A 16,202-nucleotide genomic window follows, 5' to 3' on the forward strand; every position below is an offset into this window, starting at 1 on the left:
GTTCATTCTCGTGTTATGCAGCACGTTTGAGCTTCCTCAAGAACCAATGAGGTTCATTCTCGTGTTATGCAGCACGTTTGAGCTTCCTCAAGAACCAATGAGGTTCATTCTCGTGTTACGCAGCACGTTTGAGCTTCAGCAAGAACCAATGAGGTTCCTTCTCGTGTTACGCAGCACGTTTGAGCTTCAGCAAGAACCAATGAGGTTCATTCTCGTGTTACACATCACGTTTGAGCTTCAGCAAGAACCAATGAGGTTCCTTCTCGTGTTACGCAGCACGTTTGAGCTTCAGCAAGAACCAATGAGGTTCATTCTCGTGTTATGCAGCACGTTTGAGCTTCAGCAAGAACCAATGAGGTTCATTCTCGTGTTATGCAGCACGTTTGAGCTTCAGCAAGAACCAATGAGGTTCATTCTCGTGTTATGCAGCACGTTTGAGCTTCAGCAAGAACCAATGAGGTTCCTTCTCGTGTTACACATCACGTTTGAGCTTCCTCAAGAACCAATGAGGTTCATTCTCATGTTACACATCACGTTTGAGCTTCCTCAAGAACCAATGAGGTTCCTTCTCGTGTTACACAGCACATTTGAGCTTCAGCAAGAACCAATGAGGTTCATTCTCGTGTTACACAGCACATTTGAGCTTCAGCAAGAACCAATGAGGTTCATTCTCGTGTTACACATCACATTTGAGCTTCCTCAAGAACCAATGAGGTTCATTCTCATGTTACACATCACGTTTGAGCTTCCTCAAGAACCAATGAGGTTCATTCTCGTGTTACACAACACGTTTGAGCTTCCGCAAGAACCAATGAGGTTCCTTCTCGTGTTACACAACACGTTTGAGCTTCAGCAAGAACCAATGAGGTTCATTCTCGTGTTACACAGCACATTTGAGCTTCAGCAAGAACCAATGAGGTTCATTCTCGTGTTACGCAGCACGTTTGAGCTTCAGCAAGAACCAATGAGGTTCATTCTCGTGTTACACAGCACGTTTGAGCTTCAGCAAGAACCAATGAGGTTCATTCTCGTGTTACACAACACGTTTGAGCTTCAGCAAGAACCAATGAGGTTCATTCTCGTGTTACACAACACGTTTGAGCTTCAGCAAGAACCAATGAGGTTCATTCTCATGTTACGCAGGACGTTTGAGCTTCAGCAAGAACCAATGAGGTTCATTCTCGTGTTACACAACACGTTTGAGCTTCCGCAAGAACCAATGAGGTTCATTCTCGTGTTACACGTCACGTTTGAGCTTCAGCAAGAACCAATGAGGTTCATTCTCGTGTTACACAGCACGTTTGAGCTTCAGCAAGAACCAATGAGGTTCATTCTCGTGTTACACAACACGTTTGAGCTTCCGCAAGAACCAATGAGGTTCATTCTCGTGTTACACAACACGTTTGAGCTTCCGCAAGAACCAATGAGGTTCATTCTCATGTTACGCAGCACGTTTGAGCTTCAGCAAGAACCAATGAGGTTCCTTCTCGTGTTACGCAGCACGTTTGAGCTTCAGCAAGAACCAATGAGGTTCATTCTCGTGTTACACAACACGTTTGAGCTTCCGCAAGAACCAATGAGGTTCATTCTCGTGTTACACATCACGTTTGAGCTTCAGCAAGAACCAATGAGGTTCATTCTCGTGTTACACAGCACGTTTGAGCTTCAGCAAGAACCAATGAGGTTCATTCTCGTGTTACACAACACGTTTGAGCTTCCGCAAGAACCAATGAGGTTCATTCTCGTGTTACACAACACGTTTGAGCTTCCGCAAGAACCAATGAGGTTCATTCTCATGTTACGCAGCACGTTTGAGCTTCAGCAAGAACCAATGAGGTTCCTTCTCGTGTTACGCAGCACGTTTGAGCTTCAGCAAGAACCAATGAGGTTCATTCTCGTGTTACATAACACGTTTGAGCTTCCGCAAGAACCAATGAGGTTCCTTCTCGTGTTACACAACACGTTTGAGCTTCCTCAAGAACCAATGAGGTTCATTCTCATGTTACGCAGCACGTTTGAGCTTCAGCAAGAACCAATGAGGTTCCTTCTCGTGTTATGCAGCACGTTTGAGCTTCAGCAAGAACCAATGAGGTTCATTCTCGTGTTACGCAGCACGTTTGAGCTTCCGCAAGAACCAATAAGGTTTGTTCTTGCATGTCAAGCAAGTTTGGTTGAGCTTCTGTTAATGTTTGCTGATCAATATTTTTATGTGAATAAAAGCCTAAATTATTTTTACAATCTCTTTATGAGCTTTGTGAAGCGTCAAAGTAGTAGTTGCAAAGCTGTCTATGGAGGGACAAAAGCTCTCAGATTTCATCAAAAATATCTTAATTTGTTTTCCGAAGATGAACGAAAGTCTTACGGGTTTGGAGCGACATGAGCGTGAATAATTAATGACATAATTTTCATTTTTGGGTGAACTAACCCTCAAAGCAAAGCTTTAAAGCTCTGGCTTATGGCCAATTCTTCTAATCCAGTGGTCTGCATCAGACACGCCTAATGTCCCAATGAATATCTGAAAAGGCTGTGAGGGCTCATAAACAATCACCATTAGCTGATTGCTGCATTCAAAATGTTTTTCTGATTGCTTAACTGACAGATGCAGTAAATCATTTGCTCAACAGCTGCCACAATAGCTTGTCTCAATCCCGTCACCAGATTGACAACAGCTGTCTTTTGCTTCATATAAAGAATTGTGGAGAAAGTCTGATTCACATTAATGTCAAAGACAGCATGATAGATAACTATCTATCTATCTATACATATATGCAATTTAGATATTTTATTACTAATATTTAGATATTGAATCTGCAGAAATAAGCTTTAGAAAATCTTTATGGATGTTCAGTGACAGTTAAGGAAAAGTGTGATACCTGCAGAACCATGTCTCCAGGTGAACTGTCCTCTGCAATCACGGTTCTGTAGCTACTGCGGTTAAAGACAGGTGGGTTGTCGTTGACATCTGTAATATTGATGATAACCGTGGCGATGTCACTGAGCAGTGGTTTGCCCCTTGCACCCTCCACTGACAGGTAATACTCGCGGCAGAGCTCAAAATCCAGCGCAGTGTTCAGCGACAGCAAACCTGTGGCACAGAGCAACAAAATCACATCCAGTCCTGACTGGCATTCTTAGTTCTTCTCAGAAATCATCTGTCTGTATATCAGTTTCCCCGGATGACCAGTTGGTTTAAGTTTGTTCTGTAAAAAGATCTCGAACCATTTACTTTGATAGGTTTGGCTTAAAAATGCACAAATACTGTAGGCTCGATATCGTTTCATAAACGTGTGCACAATATGGGTAAAATACAAAATATGGTCTGGGGGTTTGATGAGGAGCTCATTTACAATTCTCACATAAACTTGTTTCTAATGTGAAAGATTAAATATCAAAGATTTATTCTTCAGTGTCTATAGATTTCTATCCAAACTAATTCTGCTGTACTGTGTGCCTAGCATTCTGCACTCTAAAAAATGTTTGGTTAAAAACAACCCAAGTTGGGTTGAAAATGGACAAACCCAGCAATTGGGTTGTTTTAGCCAGTGGTTGGGTTAAATGTTTGCACAACATGCTGGGTAGTTTTGTTTAACCCAACTACTGATTAAAAATGACTATATGTCTGGCTTAAAATGAATCCAAAATAGGTGAGAAATTAAAAATCAGACACATAATTTCTAGAGGCAACAATAATAATCCAAAGGTGTACATTTATTAATAAGCAATTTAATAAATGTTTATTGTTTATTATTCATTATTCATTAATAAATGCTAATTTATTAAATATATTAATAAATGTTAATTTCCAGCATATTTTGGGTTCATTTTAAGCAAGCAATACAGTAATTTTTATACAACAGTTGAGTTAAATAAAACTACCCAGCACGTTGGGCAAACATTTAACCCAACCACTGGGTTAAAACAACCCAATTGCTGGGTTTGTCCATTTTCAACCCAACTTGGGTTGTTTTTAACCCAGCATTTTTTAGAGTGTGTATGTTCAGTATATAATAGTAAAGGGAATGACAGTTAAACCATTTCAAAATATAATACCAGCTGATTTTCTTTTATTTGCTGCATAAGCTGACTTTATAGAAAACTTGCATTCAGTCTTGACTTAAACATCACATATTATATGTACGTCCAAGAGGAGTTGGACTGAATGCATGATCTCTTTTATGAAATGTTGCATTTCTCTTTTTGCAAAGCGGTTGATTCCTACAAGAGGCTGATTCATCTAAAGCGTATGAAAAGCTAGTGGGATTTGCTCTGTGCATTAAAGACGCTGCTATTGTATGTCTCATTGAGCAGCAGAGAAAGTTTACTACTGGACCTCTTGCTGATCTGTCTTCTCACATTAGAGGTAATAAAACAAGATGGAACAGAACAACAAAAGAGCATTGGCATTTTTGCTTAGCTCAAGAATCGAGTTTTCAACAAGTGCAAAATTGCTCTCTGTAATGTTTCTTTTCATTGATTTAAAAGATCAAGGGCTATGTTGTGTCACTTAATGGCTTTCTTACAGATCCACCACCATATTATTAACAACGCTGTGTTTGTCCTTGGCACATGTTCTGTCAATATAGGTGTGTTTGTGCTTGAACATAGAGCTTGTGTTCCATGCAAGAGTGAACAGCCATAGTAATCCTCGTCTAAGCAAAAGGAGCACTTGTCAGTGTCAAGTGTGATGAAGATGCATCAGTGTTCTCTGCATTTGGCCATGAATGGCTCACTAGGGAGCCAAATGTGTATTTGTAGATCATTTAATTGTAGAATAGAGAGGCTGTTTTGGAAACAAATGGCTCAGCATTTACAAAAAATAACAGTTCATTTGAAATGCAATAACCATCAATGTCAGACATCAGTTTATGTCCGGTCTTATTTATTTATTTATTTTTCAGTTTAAGTGACCGTAACAGCTTTTCAACATTCTTTCAGCGCAGAGATCACAGCCCACTGATCTTGTCATGAGAAAGGGCAAAGTGACACTGAATCATGGGTAATAAGATGTAAAACTGTGACATCTACTGGAAGATGCAAAAACTGAAAAAAAAATATTTCATGATGAGGGTTCGTCGAATGACAAAACCATGCGCTTAATCATGTCATAATGCCTAAAAACAGTGTTGAAACGAAACTATAGCTCTTCTTATCCTCTGATATTGATGTCACACATATTTATGTTTTATTGACAATAAAAGATTACTTTCCTTCAGCTCTCAATAACAAATACCGTGTCAAGTAGCTTTGCTTATTTTCATAATTGTTGTGAGAAAGAATGGATGTCTTACTTGACTGATGATCAACACCCAGATACACAAAAGTACAACCTCATTGTACCTCATTGTTATTCACAAAGAAATTTAAATACGCTACCTCGATCTGTCTGCCTTGACTAAGGTCCATATGGGTGGGGGGAAAAATAGCAGTAATTAGCCTACTGTAACCTGTAAAATGAGTCACTTGCAAAAAAATTAACCCTTGTGGACCTCCTAGTTTAATTAACATGTGCAAACATGCAAGTTCATCCATTAGGTGAAGGTAAGCAGTGATGTTCTTATTTTTAGCATTTTAAAGTCATTTTAAAATTGCAGTGGCAAAACTGCATTATGTTGTTAATTAAATTATGATTTTTCACCAAAGTAGGTGTTAAATATTTTTAATTGGTAATTGTCTAATAAGGTGATCAATGCTACTATTTGTATATGTGTTTGTGTGTAATACATGGCTGCATCATGAAAATCATCATCTGTGTTACTGGTTCTCAATACGTTTAATTAGGTGTAACTGCCAACAGTAAATTTTATTTATTTATTTTTTTAATCCTGCAATTATTCAGTTTGACCTTGCATGAAATGAGAAAAAGACAAAGTAATATAGGTTTGATGTATGATTGATGAGTTTCATTTTCACAAAAAAATATATTAATAACAAATGGGAATGCCAGTACAATTGTAAAACGGCTCAATTACTTCAAGCTACACACACACACAAAACATTCACATGCACAAATTTTATTTGATTTAGTTAAAATGTGATTAGCTACCATGTTTTGGTAAGACAGGGGGGCGCTTGAGAATAATCAAAGATAAAAAGTTTGACAACTATTGTAATAAAACCCTCAGGTCTTCTTCAAAGAAGGGGAGATTTCTACTGAATTCTAGTGGTATCAGGATAGAAAATATAAAGTATGTTCAAATAATGCAAACTTCACCAAAAGAGCTCACTGTACCTGAAAGGAAATATTGCTGACCACTGAAGAACTGCTTTTGAGAATCTATTTTATTCACTTTCTTATAACATATAAAGGTTTTTCTTGATGACACATCTTAAAATGAATTACTAAACTCAAGGCAATCCAAAATATAATGCATACTCAGCAGATCTGAACTAGACTATTATTTGCTATGAACATATGAGAAACTACACAGTGGACTTACAGCTTTTAGAAGGAAATGACCTCTAAATAGCCAAATGATTTCTGCAGAATGCTTGCTAGCAGGCAGAACTCACAGCTGTGTATTGTTTGACAACTAATAAAGAGTTTGGCTCATGAAGGCTCTGAGGATTCACGATAAGAGGACAAGAGCAAGAAAGTACAGGGAGACTGAGAGAACTGAACAGACGGGAATAAACAAGCTAAAAGTTGCCTGTGTGGATTCAAGACATGTCAGCACAGGTTCTTCAATTCAACATTTACTCATGCTGACGAAGATTCCAGCTTCACACAACAGCAATAAAGCCACAGGGGATAACTGGTGGCGTGTTAATATGTATATAGATCACAAACATATTCAGTCTCAAACTCGTCATTTTTTGTGACCCTGACTTGATTTATTGGGCTAGAGCTAAGTCTTTTCAGATCAGAATTTTTAATAAAAAAAGGGTTAATGAAAATTAAGTGTCAGAGATATAAGAACTTTCATGAAAACTGCATTCAAATTTTTATACCATTTTTAAGAAAAGATTAAAATGAATCACTTTAAAAATGTAATGTAACCAATAAGTAAAAAGTAGTTTCCTTACACAATTTCCTTGTGAGTGTATTTATTTTAACAATATTTGTTAAATATATTTAGATAAATATTCAAGATTTTTTTTTTTTTTTTTTTACAAATATTAATCGTAAAAATCATTACGTGTTCGTTCAAGTTTGTTTACATCATGATAAAAGATTATGTCAAAATACCAAAAAAATAAACCCAAAACTACCTCTGTAATTAAAGCTACAAGCAGCATTTATCAGGGTTCAAGTATTTAAGGCCTTTAAGCACATTAAGTTTTATTAAGCAAGCATGTAACCACTTAAACCATAGAAGGAACAGACCATTTTCAGGCAACAGTTGTAGCTCCACCTATGGTCCAATCTCTATAAAACTATGCATGCTTCTTTAGATTCATATGCTGCATGTGCTCATCTATTTTCATGAAAGTTTTGATTTAGGATTTATAGGCTTTTGAGTATATTTTACTATGCCCATTTTCTAAATGACCCTGTTATAGTGACCCAAAGGGTAAAGTTAAACTTTTTTTTTGAAAACTGATCAAAAGAGTCCAGAGAATTGTACTGCACAAGTTTGGTTCTAATCAGGCGAAAAAACCTAGGACTAGTTCGCAAAAGTAGGTTTTTCACATAATCACAAATATTTAATGAAGATTTGATTGACAGTATTGGTTCTTGAGGCAAAGTTGTTCAGTTGTCCTATCAAATGATGCATATTATGTATTGTCTCGTTAGTGCCAACTAGTGGCCGATTTCTTTCAAAATTCTTACAGACCTCTAGGACCATGAGTTGAACTTGCCCACTGAGTTTTGTTCCAATCGGCCTCCATTAACCTTGTCTAATAGGTTGTTAAAAATTCATGATGGCAGCCATGTTTTTTGAGATACGACAATGTCCTCAAACACAATCATGCCCCCTTGCACCAAAACACTGCATGCCAATTTTCAAGTGAATCGAAGCAATGGTTGGGTGGTTATACCTTTTTTTATTTTATTTTTCATGTTATAGAGCCACTATAACCAATGATTGGGCCCACGTGTACCAAAAGTGGCTCCACCCTTAATGATCATTTTAAACTCTGGATCTGATCGGGCGAAAAACCTAGGTCTAGTTCGCAAAAGTAGGTTTTGACAATATCAAAAATGGTGGAAAAGTTTTCATACCGGAAATGAAATCGGTTTGTTCGTCTCGAGCCAAGGATTACAATGATATAAGACACCTGACACAACAAACGGTCTAGGAGTTATGAGCAGTTTCGCATTTTTAATCGCTGTAGCGCCACCTATTGGCCAATCTTGGTCATACTCTGTCAACCTCTCCCCAAACTGAGCCCTATCATCTGGCCAAGTTTCAAATCTCTAGCACTTACGGTTTGGTCTGCACGATCACAAGAATAAAAATCAATTAAAATAGGTGCTTGAACCCCTAATTAAAGTGTAAAAATGTTGACAGGTTTGATATCTTGCCACATATTCCAGGTTTTATAACTACAAAACAAATTAAACATCGAATTTAAAAAGCCCTTACCTGTCATGGGGTTTATCTGGAATCGGCCGTCTTCATTGCCAGAGAGGATAGTATATCGCACAGGCTCATTATCGGTGTCATCTTTGGTGCGGGCGGACACACTGATCACCTCCGACCCGACCTGGAATGATTCTGGGATCTGTACATAGTACTCCGAGCTAAGGAACAATGGCTGGTAATCACTCAGGATGACCACATGAACAGAAATGGTGGCAAAGGAGAAAAGTCGAGGGAGGCCTCGGTCCGTGGCTTTTACTTTCATCTCATAAACGGACTTGGTCTCCTCAGCTAGAGATCTCTCCAGTCTCAAAATGCCTGAGATTTCATCTAGGGAGAAGAAGCCACTGTCGGCACCTTGAAGAGAATACCTCACCTCTGAGTTCATACCTGGAAGAGTTATACAACATAATATTCTCAGTATTTCAGTGCTGGAATAGCAGAGCAACAGATGACTAGATATGAGGATTTGCGATCTGTTTTACAGAATACGGAGGTTTGTTGCGCATAACCCCCATTGGCTACTCTTGATTTATGTCAAATTGCAAGATAAAAACATTATGTTCTTTGACTTTATGTTCACATTGCAAGATAAAAACATTATGTTCTTTGACTTTGCACATTTGTGCATTACTTGTGCTTAGAAAGGTAAGGGCATTAAAGGGTTAGTTCACCCAAAAATGAAAATTCTGTCATTATTTACTCACCCTCATGTTGTTACAAACCTTCCATAGTTGGGGAAAAATACTGTGGAAGTCAATGGCTACAGTCAACTGTCTGGTTACCAACATTTTTCAAAATATTTTCTTTTGTGTTCAACAGAAGGAAAAAAAAAATAGATTTGGAACAACTTGAGGGTGAGTAAATGACAAATTTACATTTTTGGGTGAACTATCCCTTTAAGTCACTTGTTGAAGACATATTATATAAGAGCAAAGTAGTTCAAATTCACATGAATCCCTGTGACGGTCCTCTACATGTTCGCACACATCTCCAGGTGTGGTCTGTCCCTCTCTAATCATGTTTGTCTGTCACAGCTTTCAATCCTACATCAAACGTTGCATACCTTTAGGTTTTTAACCTGCATGTGATGGGTCAAAAAAAAAAAAAGCTGAGGGGCTTTTAATACTTTCTAAGTGGATAAGCTGAAAATAGTCTGTGTGTTTTGCTTTAAACCAGCCATTCATGACAAGAGAAACAGTGCCATACCTGTGTCTGGGTCTTTGGCATAGATGACAGCAATAGGCGTCCTAATCGTGGTGTTGTCAAACACAGTGATTTCATAATGGCTCGTGGAGAATTGTGGCGGGTTGTCGTTCATGTCTTGCACCATGAGTGTGACGTCTGTCTGACAAGAACGGCCACCACCATCAGTCGCTTTGACAACAAGATCATACGCTGATTCCTGCTCGCGGTCCAAGACTGCAAGAGTGTATAGCTCACCTATAAACAGATAAATAAAAAAAAAGCCATTGGAACAAGGTGAAACAGGGCTTAAAATGACAATAACAGGGGAGGGTTAAACACTGTGTTGTAACATGTTTGGAATCTAAGACGAGCCTTGACTAGTTATTTATTTGATAAATGTGTGCAACAGATTATTTACTTGGAGTTAGTGGTTTCATTTTTTTACCATGGCTGCAAAAACAAAGAAAGTTGTTGTTTCAACTTAACACTACAGAGTTGGACATGGTCTTTTGTTTCTAAATTTGCCCAAAGCATTTCATGCATCTTGTTTCTTGTTAACCCAAAAAAAGATGTTACATTTAGATAGGATCCCACGGAAGAGATTAGGTCACATAAACGTATCATAAATCAAATACTTTCATTGTTTTCAAGGAATTCTGAAAATTCCAAATGTCCTGAGAAAGTTGCCTCTTATCTTCTTTGTTGATTTGATTTCCTTGAACAGCAAACTAAAGCAATCTCAAACTTTTCTTCAATCTCAAACTGCTCTAAACAGAGAAACCTGCAGGAGAATCGAGAGATCAAAATTACCAGTTTTGGAGTCAAGATGGAACTTGTCTGCATTAGGTCCGTGCAGAGTAAATGACACAAGGCCATTTGTTCCAATGTCGGGATCAGTAGCAGAGATCTTCAGGATGAACAAGCCTGATGAGGAATTCTCCATGACTGTCTCGGTATAAAGTAACTGGGAAAAGGGAAAAAGTTGGACTAAGTGGGACATTTTCCAATAAAAAAGGTTGCCATCTACCAACATCAAATTTCTTGTTTTGTACTTTGTGAACAATAATCCAAGAACTTTTAGAATTTCTTCAATTTAGGTTCTAGTATGTAGGCTTTTCTAAAGGCAATTTTATGTCCCATGGGTGATTTTTAAAGGGGAACCTAAAATGCCCATTTTCACATGATGTAATATAAGTCTCTGGTGTCCACAGAATGTGTCTGAAGTTCTAGCTCAAAATACTCAGATCATTTATTATAGCATGTAAAATTTGCGTCTATTTGGGTGTGAGCAAAAACACGCCATTTTGTTTGTGTATCTTTAAATGCAATTCATCTGCTGCTCTCCACCCCTTTTCTAGAAGAGGGTGAAGCCTTTACAGCTCAGGCTTCAGATACTCCGGCAACAACAAAACTGGACAATCTCACGCAAAAAAAAAAAAAAATGGAAAAGCGTATTTTCAGACACTGGTTCTGATTTATGGGGATTATAAAAAAGCAGTAGGTGGATTTTTATCATTATAGGCTGTTTTTTTACACACACTGTGGACAAACATCAGTGTTCAAACACCTTATAAAAGTGAATTTTGCCCGTTTAACTGAATAAATGCCAACATCCTTTTTTTGTTTGTTTTTAATGAATAGCACATTAAAGCCACCTTGTCTTACTGTCTTCATCATTAATTTTATTTGTTTATTTATTTATATTAAGTATGTATTTTTTATATATCCACAGGGACAAAACTGCCCATAGTTGAAGAAACACACATTAAAAAGTGCAAAATACATACTGATATCTTCTGGAGAATGCCTGACTTACTTGCTCGCACAAAGGACTGTTGTCATTGAGGTCAAGAACATGGACTTCAACATTGGCAGAGGTTTGAAATCTTCCATCTGTCGCTATTATATTAAGGGTATATTTCTCTTTGTCTTCTCTGTCAAGCGGACTTTTGGAAATCACTGTCCACTCGTCCCCTGCTGCTGTGACTGAGAACTGGCCCAATGGGTCTCCATCTTCAGAGATGAAAACAGCAACAGTATGTGTTTAAAACCAAAATACATAATTTCGCCCATGGAAAAACATGTTTATACAACAACCAAAGTTGAAGTAAAATGTCAAAGCTGAGCTGTAAAGCCAGACTGCACAGAAGAACTATCAGTTTCATGTTATACGTTATACTAATAGTATTATATTAACATTCTATTAAATAGACAATCAGCCATAATTTAACTAAACAAGTGACTTTGCGTACCTGTTATATAACATACAATCTGTCTATTTTCTGCAGTCACATCTTTATCAGCAATTGTCAGAGTGACAATGGTTTCTCCAGGCCTGCTGTTCTCTAGGATGGACCCTTGGTACAGTTCCTCTGTAAACTCGGGTGGGTTATCATTTTCATCTGTGATAGTCACCTCAACTAGAACTGAAGAGGTCAGTTTGACAGTGTCACCATGATCAGTGGCCACCACATAAAATCTATGAAGCTGTTTGGTCTCAGAATCAGCCTCTTTTAAAGCAATAATCCAGCCAGTTTGTGAATCAATTGTAAACATGTCGCCAACATCATCGGACTCCGGCTCAATTGTATAAGAGACTTCTCCGTTGACGTTTGTGTCTGCATCATTAGCTGTTACTTGAATAACTGTGGTGCCAGGGGGCAAATTCTCAGCCAGAAAGGCCTTATAGGGGTCGGCCTCAAACATAGGCCGATTGTCATTAACATCTTGAACCTCTATGTGAACAGACACAAGAGATGCAACATCGGTGCCATTGTGATTTCCTTGAGCGATCACATCAATCTTGTATATTTTGGTTTTTTCATGGTCAATGTTCTTCTGCACTACAACTGTACCGCTATCTTTGTCAACAGCAAAAGCATGTTCTTTGTTGCTGTCTATAGTGTTGCCATTCACCAAGCTGTATATAAGCGGCATGTCAGCATCTGCCTTCACTGTGCCTATCTCATAGCCGATAGGGAGGTCCTCAGATGCTGAGAAAGAGTACAATGGCTCAGTAAACCGGGGCAGAGTGATCTCCGGTGGGACCACCGTGACTTGTACTGGCACAGAGGAGTTGTAAAAAGGAATGCCTCCATCTCGAGCCTTGACTTTGAAGGTGAAAATCTTGTTCTCCAAACCAACCAGACTCTCTTTGACGCTGACTACTCCGGTAAAAGGGTTGACCTCAATAACATCTTCAGTAACCTCCTCCGCTTCTTCTACTGTGTAAGTGACATCAGCATTTTTACCTTCATCTGCATCATAAGCCATTATCTGTATCACTGGCGAGCCTTTGTTTACTGTGGATTGAATGGAAATCTGATACTCTGAGGCTTTAAATTGAGGGATATTATCATTCTCATCTGTAAGAATGATCTTTACAGTGCAAAACCCCACTCTTCCTCCACCATCCTTGGCCATGACCTTAATCGCAATCACTCTTTGCGTTGGATTTTCTCTGTCCAATGACTGAGAAGTCACAATTTGTCCATCTTCATCGATGGAGAACTTCTCGTCGGCAAGCTTGTTAATTATGGTGTAGTCTACACTGCCGTATGGCCCATCATCCGGGTCAATAGCAGCCAGTCGGATCACACGAGTTCCCACTTCTGCGTTCTCTGCCAGATCTGCCTCGTAAATGTTCTGGCTAAAATAGGGGCTGTGCTTGTTGCCGTTTGTCATGTCAATGTTAACAGGGGCAGTCTTCTGAAACACACCATCGGAAACTGCCACGGTGAGATTATAAAATGGATCCAGTTTTCTCTTGCACACATTAGAGAATGAGATAAGTCCAGATGATTCATTAATAGAGAAATATCTCCCCTCATTGCCAGATAGGATCTTATATTGGAGGTCATCCTTACTATCGGGATCTGAAGCCTGAACTTTGATAACAATGTGGCCACATGTGGCCATTTCATCAAGAGAGGCCCGATAAGATGGCTCACTAAAATCTGGAGGGTTGTCATTGACATCTATGACATTCACAATGATGTGAGCCTCACCACTGAGCGGTGGTGCACCTTTATCTGTGGCTTTAACTTTCAGAGTGAACTGTGGCATGGTTTCATAGTCCAATACTTGCAATGTCACCAAAATCCCACTTAGTGGGTCAATTTCAAAAAAATCACTTTTGTCAATCAATTGGTAAGTTACATCTGAATTCCTGTCTGAATCTATGTCAACAGCGGAGACCTGTAAAACAGATGTGCCTACTGAAAGGCCCTCAGAGACATCTGTTACATAAGACAGATTCTGAAAGACAGGGGCATTGTCGTTTATATCTTCCACATCAATCTCTACTTCTGCCTCGCTAAAGGTACCAGTCACTGAATCTGTGGCACGAACAGTCAAAATATGCTTTGTTTGAGTCTCAAAGTCTAGGAAATCAGTGACACTTAAGACCCCTGTTTTGAAATCTATGTTGAAAAACCTGGAGGCATTGTCTTCCTCTAGATTGTAGATAAGGCGGTATCCTTCTGGGTTTCTTGCTTGCACATGCAGGATTGTTGTAAAAGGAGTAATATTCTCAGGTAATTTCAGTGGGTAGTACTGGCTTTGAAATATTGGATGAGAACGATTTTGCACTTGGACGTAGAGTGTCCCGGCGGTTGACAGACTCGGCTCACCCTCATCGGATACCAGTACAGTGAGCACATATTTATTCATAGACTCAAAGTCTAGAGGTCTTTGTAAGGACACATCCCCGAGATAAGAGTCAATCCGGAAGAGATTGAAATCATCCTCCAGTGAAAATATTAAAGATCCATTCTCACCAAAGTCATCGTCGGTTGCTAGCACTTGGAAGAGAACATCCCCTGGTTCAGTTTCCTCCGATATCATCAAAGAATGAGGCAAATTTGATATTTTCGGTGCATTATCATTGATATCATCTATGTAGACTTTAACATGAGTGACATCAACACGTGGTGGATGCCTCATGTCTCGGACCTCCACGGAAACATCATACTCATCCCGTTCCTCCCGATCAAACGGAACTCCGGAGGTCTGCAGGACTCCAGATGATGGAACCACCGTAAATTTCCCATGTGGGTTCAAAACAGTGTACTGCAAGGGCTCGTTCAGATAGCTACCTGTTGCTCTCAGGACAGCTAAAGTTTTCACAGACGTAGTGTTCTCCAGTACAGTGGCTACATGCATCCTGTCCTCGAATTTCAGACTAGTCTTTGTTGCATTGGTGATATTGAGTTTCACTAGGGTAGTGTCTTTATATAACCCATCGGAGGCAGTTATCTTCAACTCATTATGGGACTGTAGTTCAGATGAATCATTCACTGAGATGATTCCAGTGGACTGGTCTATTTTAAATGCATTTTTATTACGACTCTCCAAAATCACGTAGGTGACTGCTGAATCTGCATCATGAGCTGTCACTTGGATCACTTTCAGGTCTTCAAAAACTGGTAAGGTCAAGGCAGTTTCATATACAGGTAAAACAAATTTGGGAGGACAATCATTAAAGTCCATTACACGAATGTTTACTCTGCAAGGCTTGGATGAACTTAGCGATGGTTCACCAGAATCCCACACCTGAACGCTGAAGAAAAATTCAGGTGTTGCCTCAAAGTCAACTGTATTCTTTAAGAAGATGGTACCCATACTCGGATCTATTTTAAACACTTTCTGAGCTGCAGGCTCAAGGATTTGGAAGACCAGAAGAGCATTTTTGTCTTTGTCCGCATCTGATGCCTTGATCACCAAAGGTGTGTTGTTCTCACCAGTCACCATGCTGTTTATGGGTGCAGACTCACTAATCTGCCCGTAATAAGTGTCCTGACGGAAAACAGGGGCGTTGTCATTTTCATCTATCACATAAATGTAAATAACAGCATCAGATGAGACTCCCGCTGTATTTGTAGCTCTTATTTGCAGATGGTAGGAGGGGTTTTGCTCAAAATCAAGTGCATTTTGGACAGATAGTAGTCCAGAGTTGATGTTAATGTGGAATGTCCCATTGGGGTCGCCTTGATTGATCCTGTACAACACTGAGGACGGGCAGCTGGCGGAGACAGATAGCACAGGAGAGCCAGGAGGTATGGCCTCACTTATCTCAGTGATGTATTCTTCGGAGGAGAACCTGGGTGGTGTGAATTCAGACAGCTTTACAGTGATGGTAACAGGGCAGAGGGCACTGCGCTGGGGATAGCCCTGATCTGTGGCTTTTACTGTGAGGTGATACCGCTCCTGCGGAAGTTTGTCCAATGCATCAAATACACGAATGCTTCCCGTCTCCTTGTCGATTTCAAAGGCACCATCCACATTCCCACCTGGACAAAAAAGGAGATTGTTTACTTTAAGAAAATTTTGTTAAATGTCAAATACAGATTAAATGTGATATCACTTTTTAATTGACACCAAAGAGAATTTATAAATGCCACATTAAAACTGAGTATTAAGGCAAGACTTCATTAATTTGTATCTGTGCTTCACATGAAGCAAAGGCAATATAGTGCTCCAGGCAAATTT

General features: G+C 39.2%; 1 protein-coding gene across 1 annotated transcript in view; it reads right to left on the bottom strand.

Moving 5' to 3' along the window:
• Window positions 1-16,202, bottom strand: part of fat2 (FAT atypical cadherin 2) — a 51,385-nt gene that overhangs the window by 20,571 nt on the left and 14,612 nt on the right. The window contains exons 9-14 of the mRNA XM_067367980.1: window positions 11,966-16,003; window positions 11,530-11,726; window positions 10,524-10,677; window positions 9,735-9,968; window positions 8,529-8,915; window positions 2,874-3,085 (exon numbers count right to left, since the gene is read on the bottom strand). Of these exons, the coding sequence (XP_067224081.1) occupies window positions 2,874-3,085; window positions 8,529-8,915; window positions 9,735-9,968; window positions 10,524-10,677; window positions 11,530-11,726; window positions 11,966-16,003 (5,222 nt within the window). The remainder of the gene's footprint in view (window positions 1-2,873; window positions 3,086-8,528; window positions 8,916-9,734; window positions 9,969-10,523; window positions 10,678-11,529; window positions 11,727-11,965; window positions 16,004-16,202) is intronic.

Source organism: Chanodichthys erythropterus, chromosome 1 (genome assembly GCF_024489055.1).
Source record: "Chanodichthys erythropterus isolate Z2021 chromosome 1, ASM2448905v1, whole genome shotgun sequence".
Classification (NCBI taxonomy): Eukaryota; Metazoa; Chordata; class Actinopteri; order Cypriniformes; family Xenocyprididae; genus Chanodichthys; species Chanodichthys erythropterus.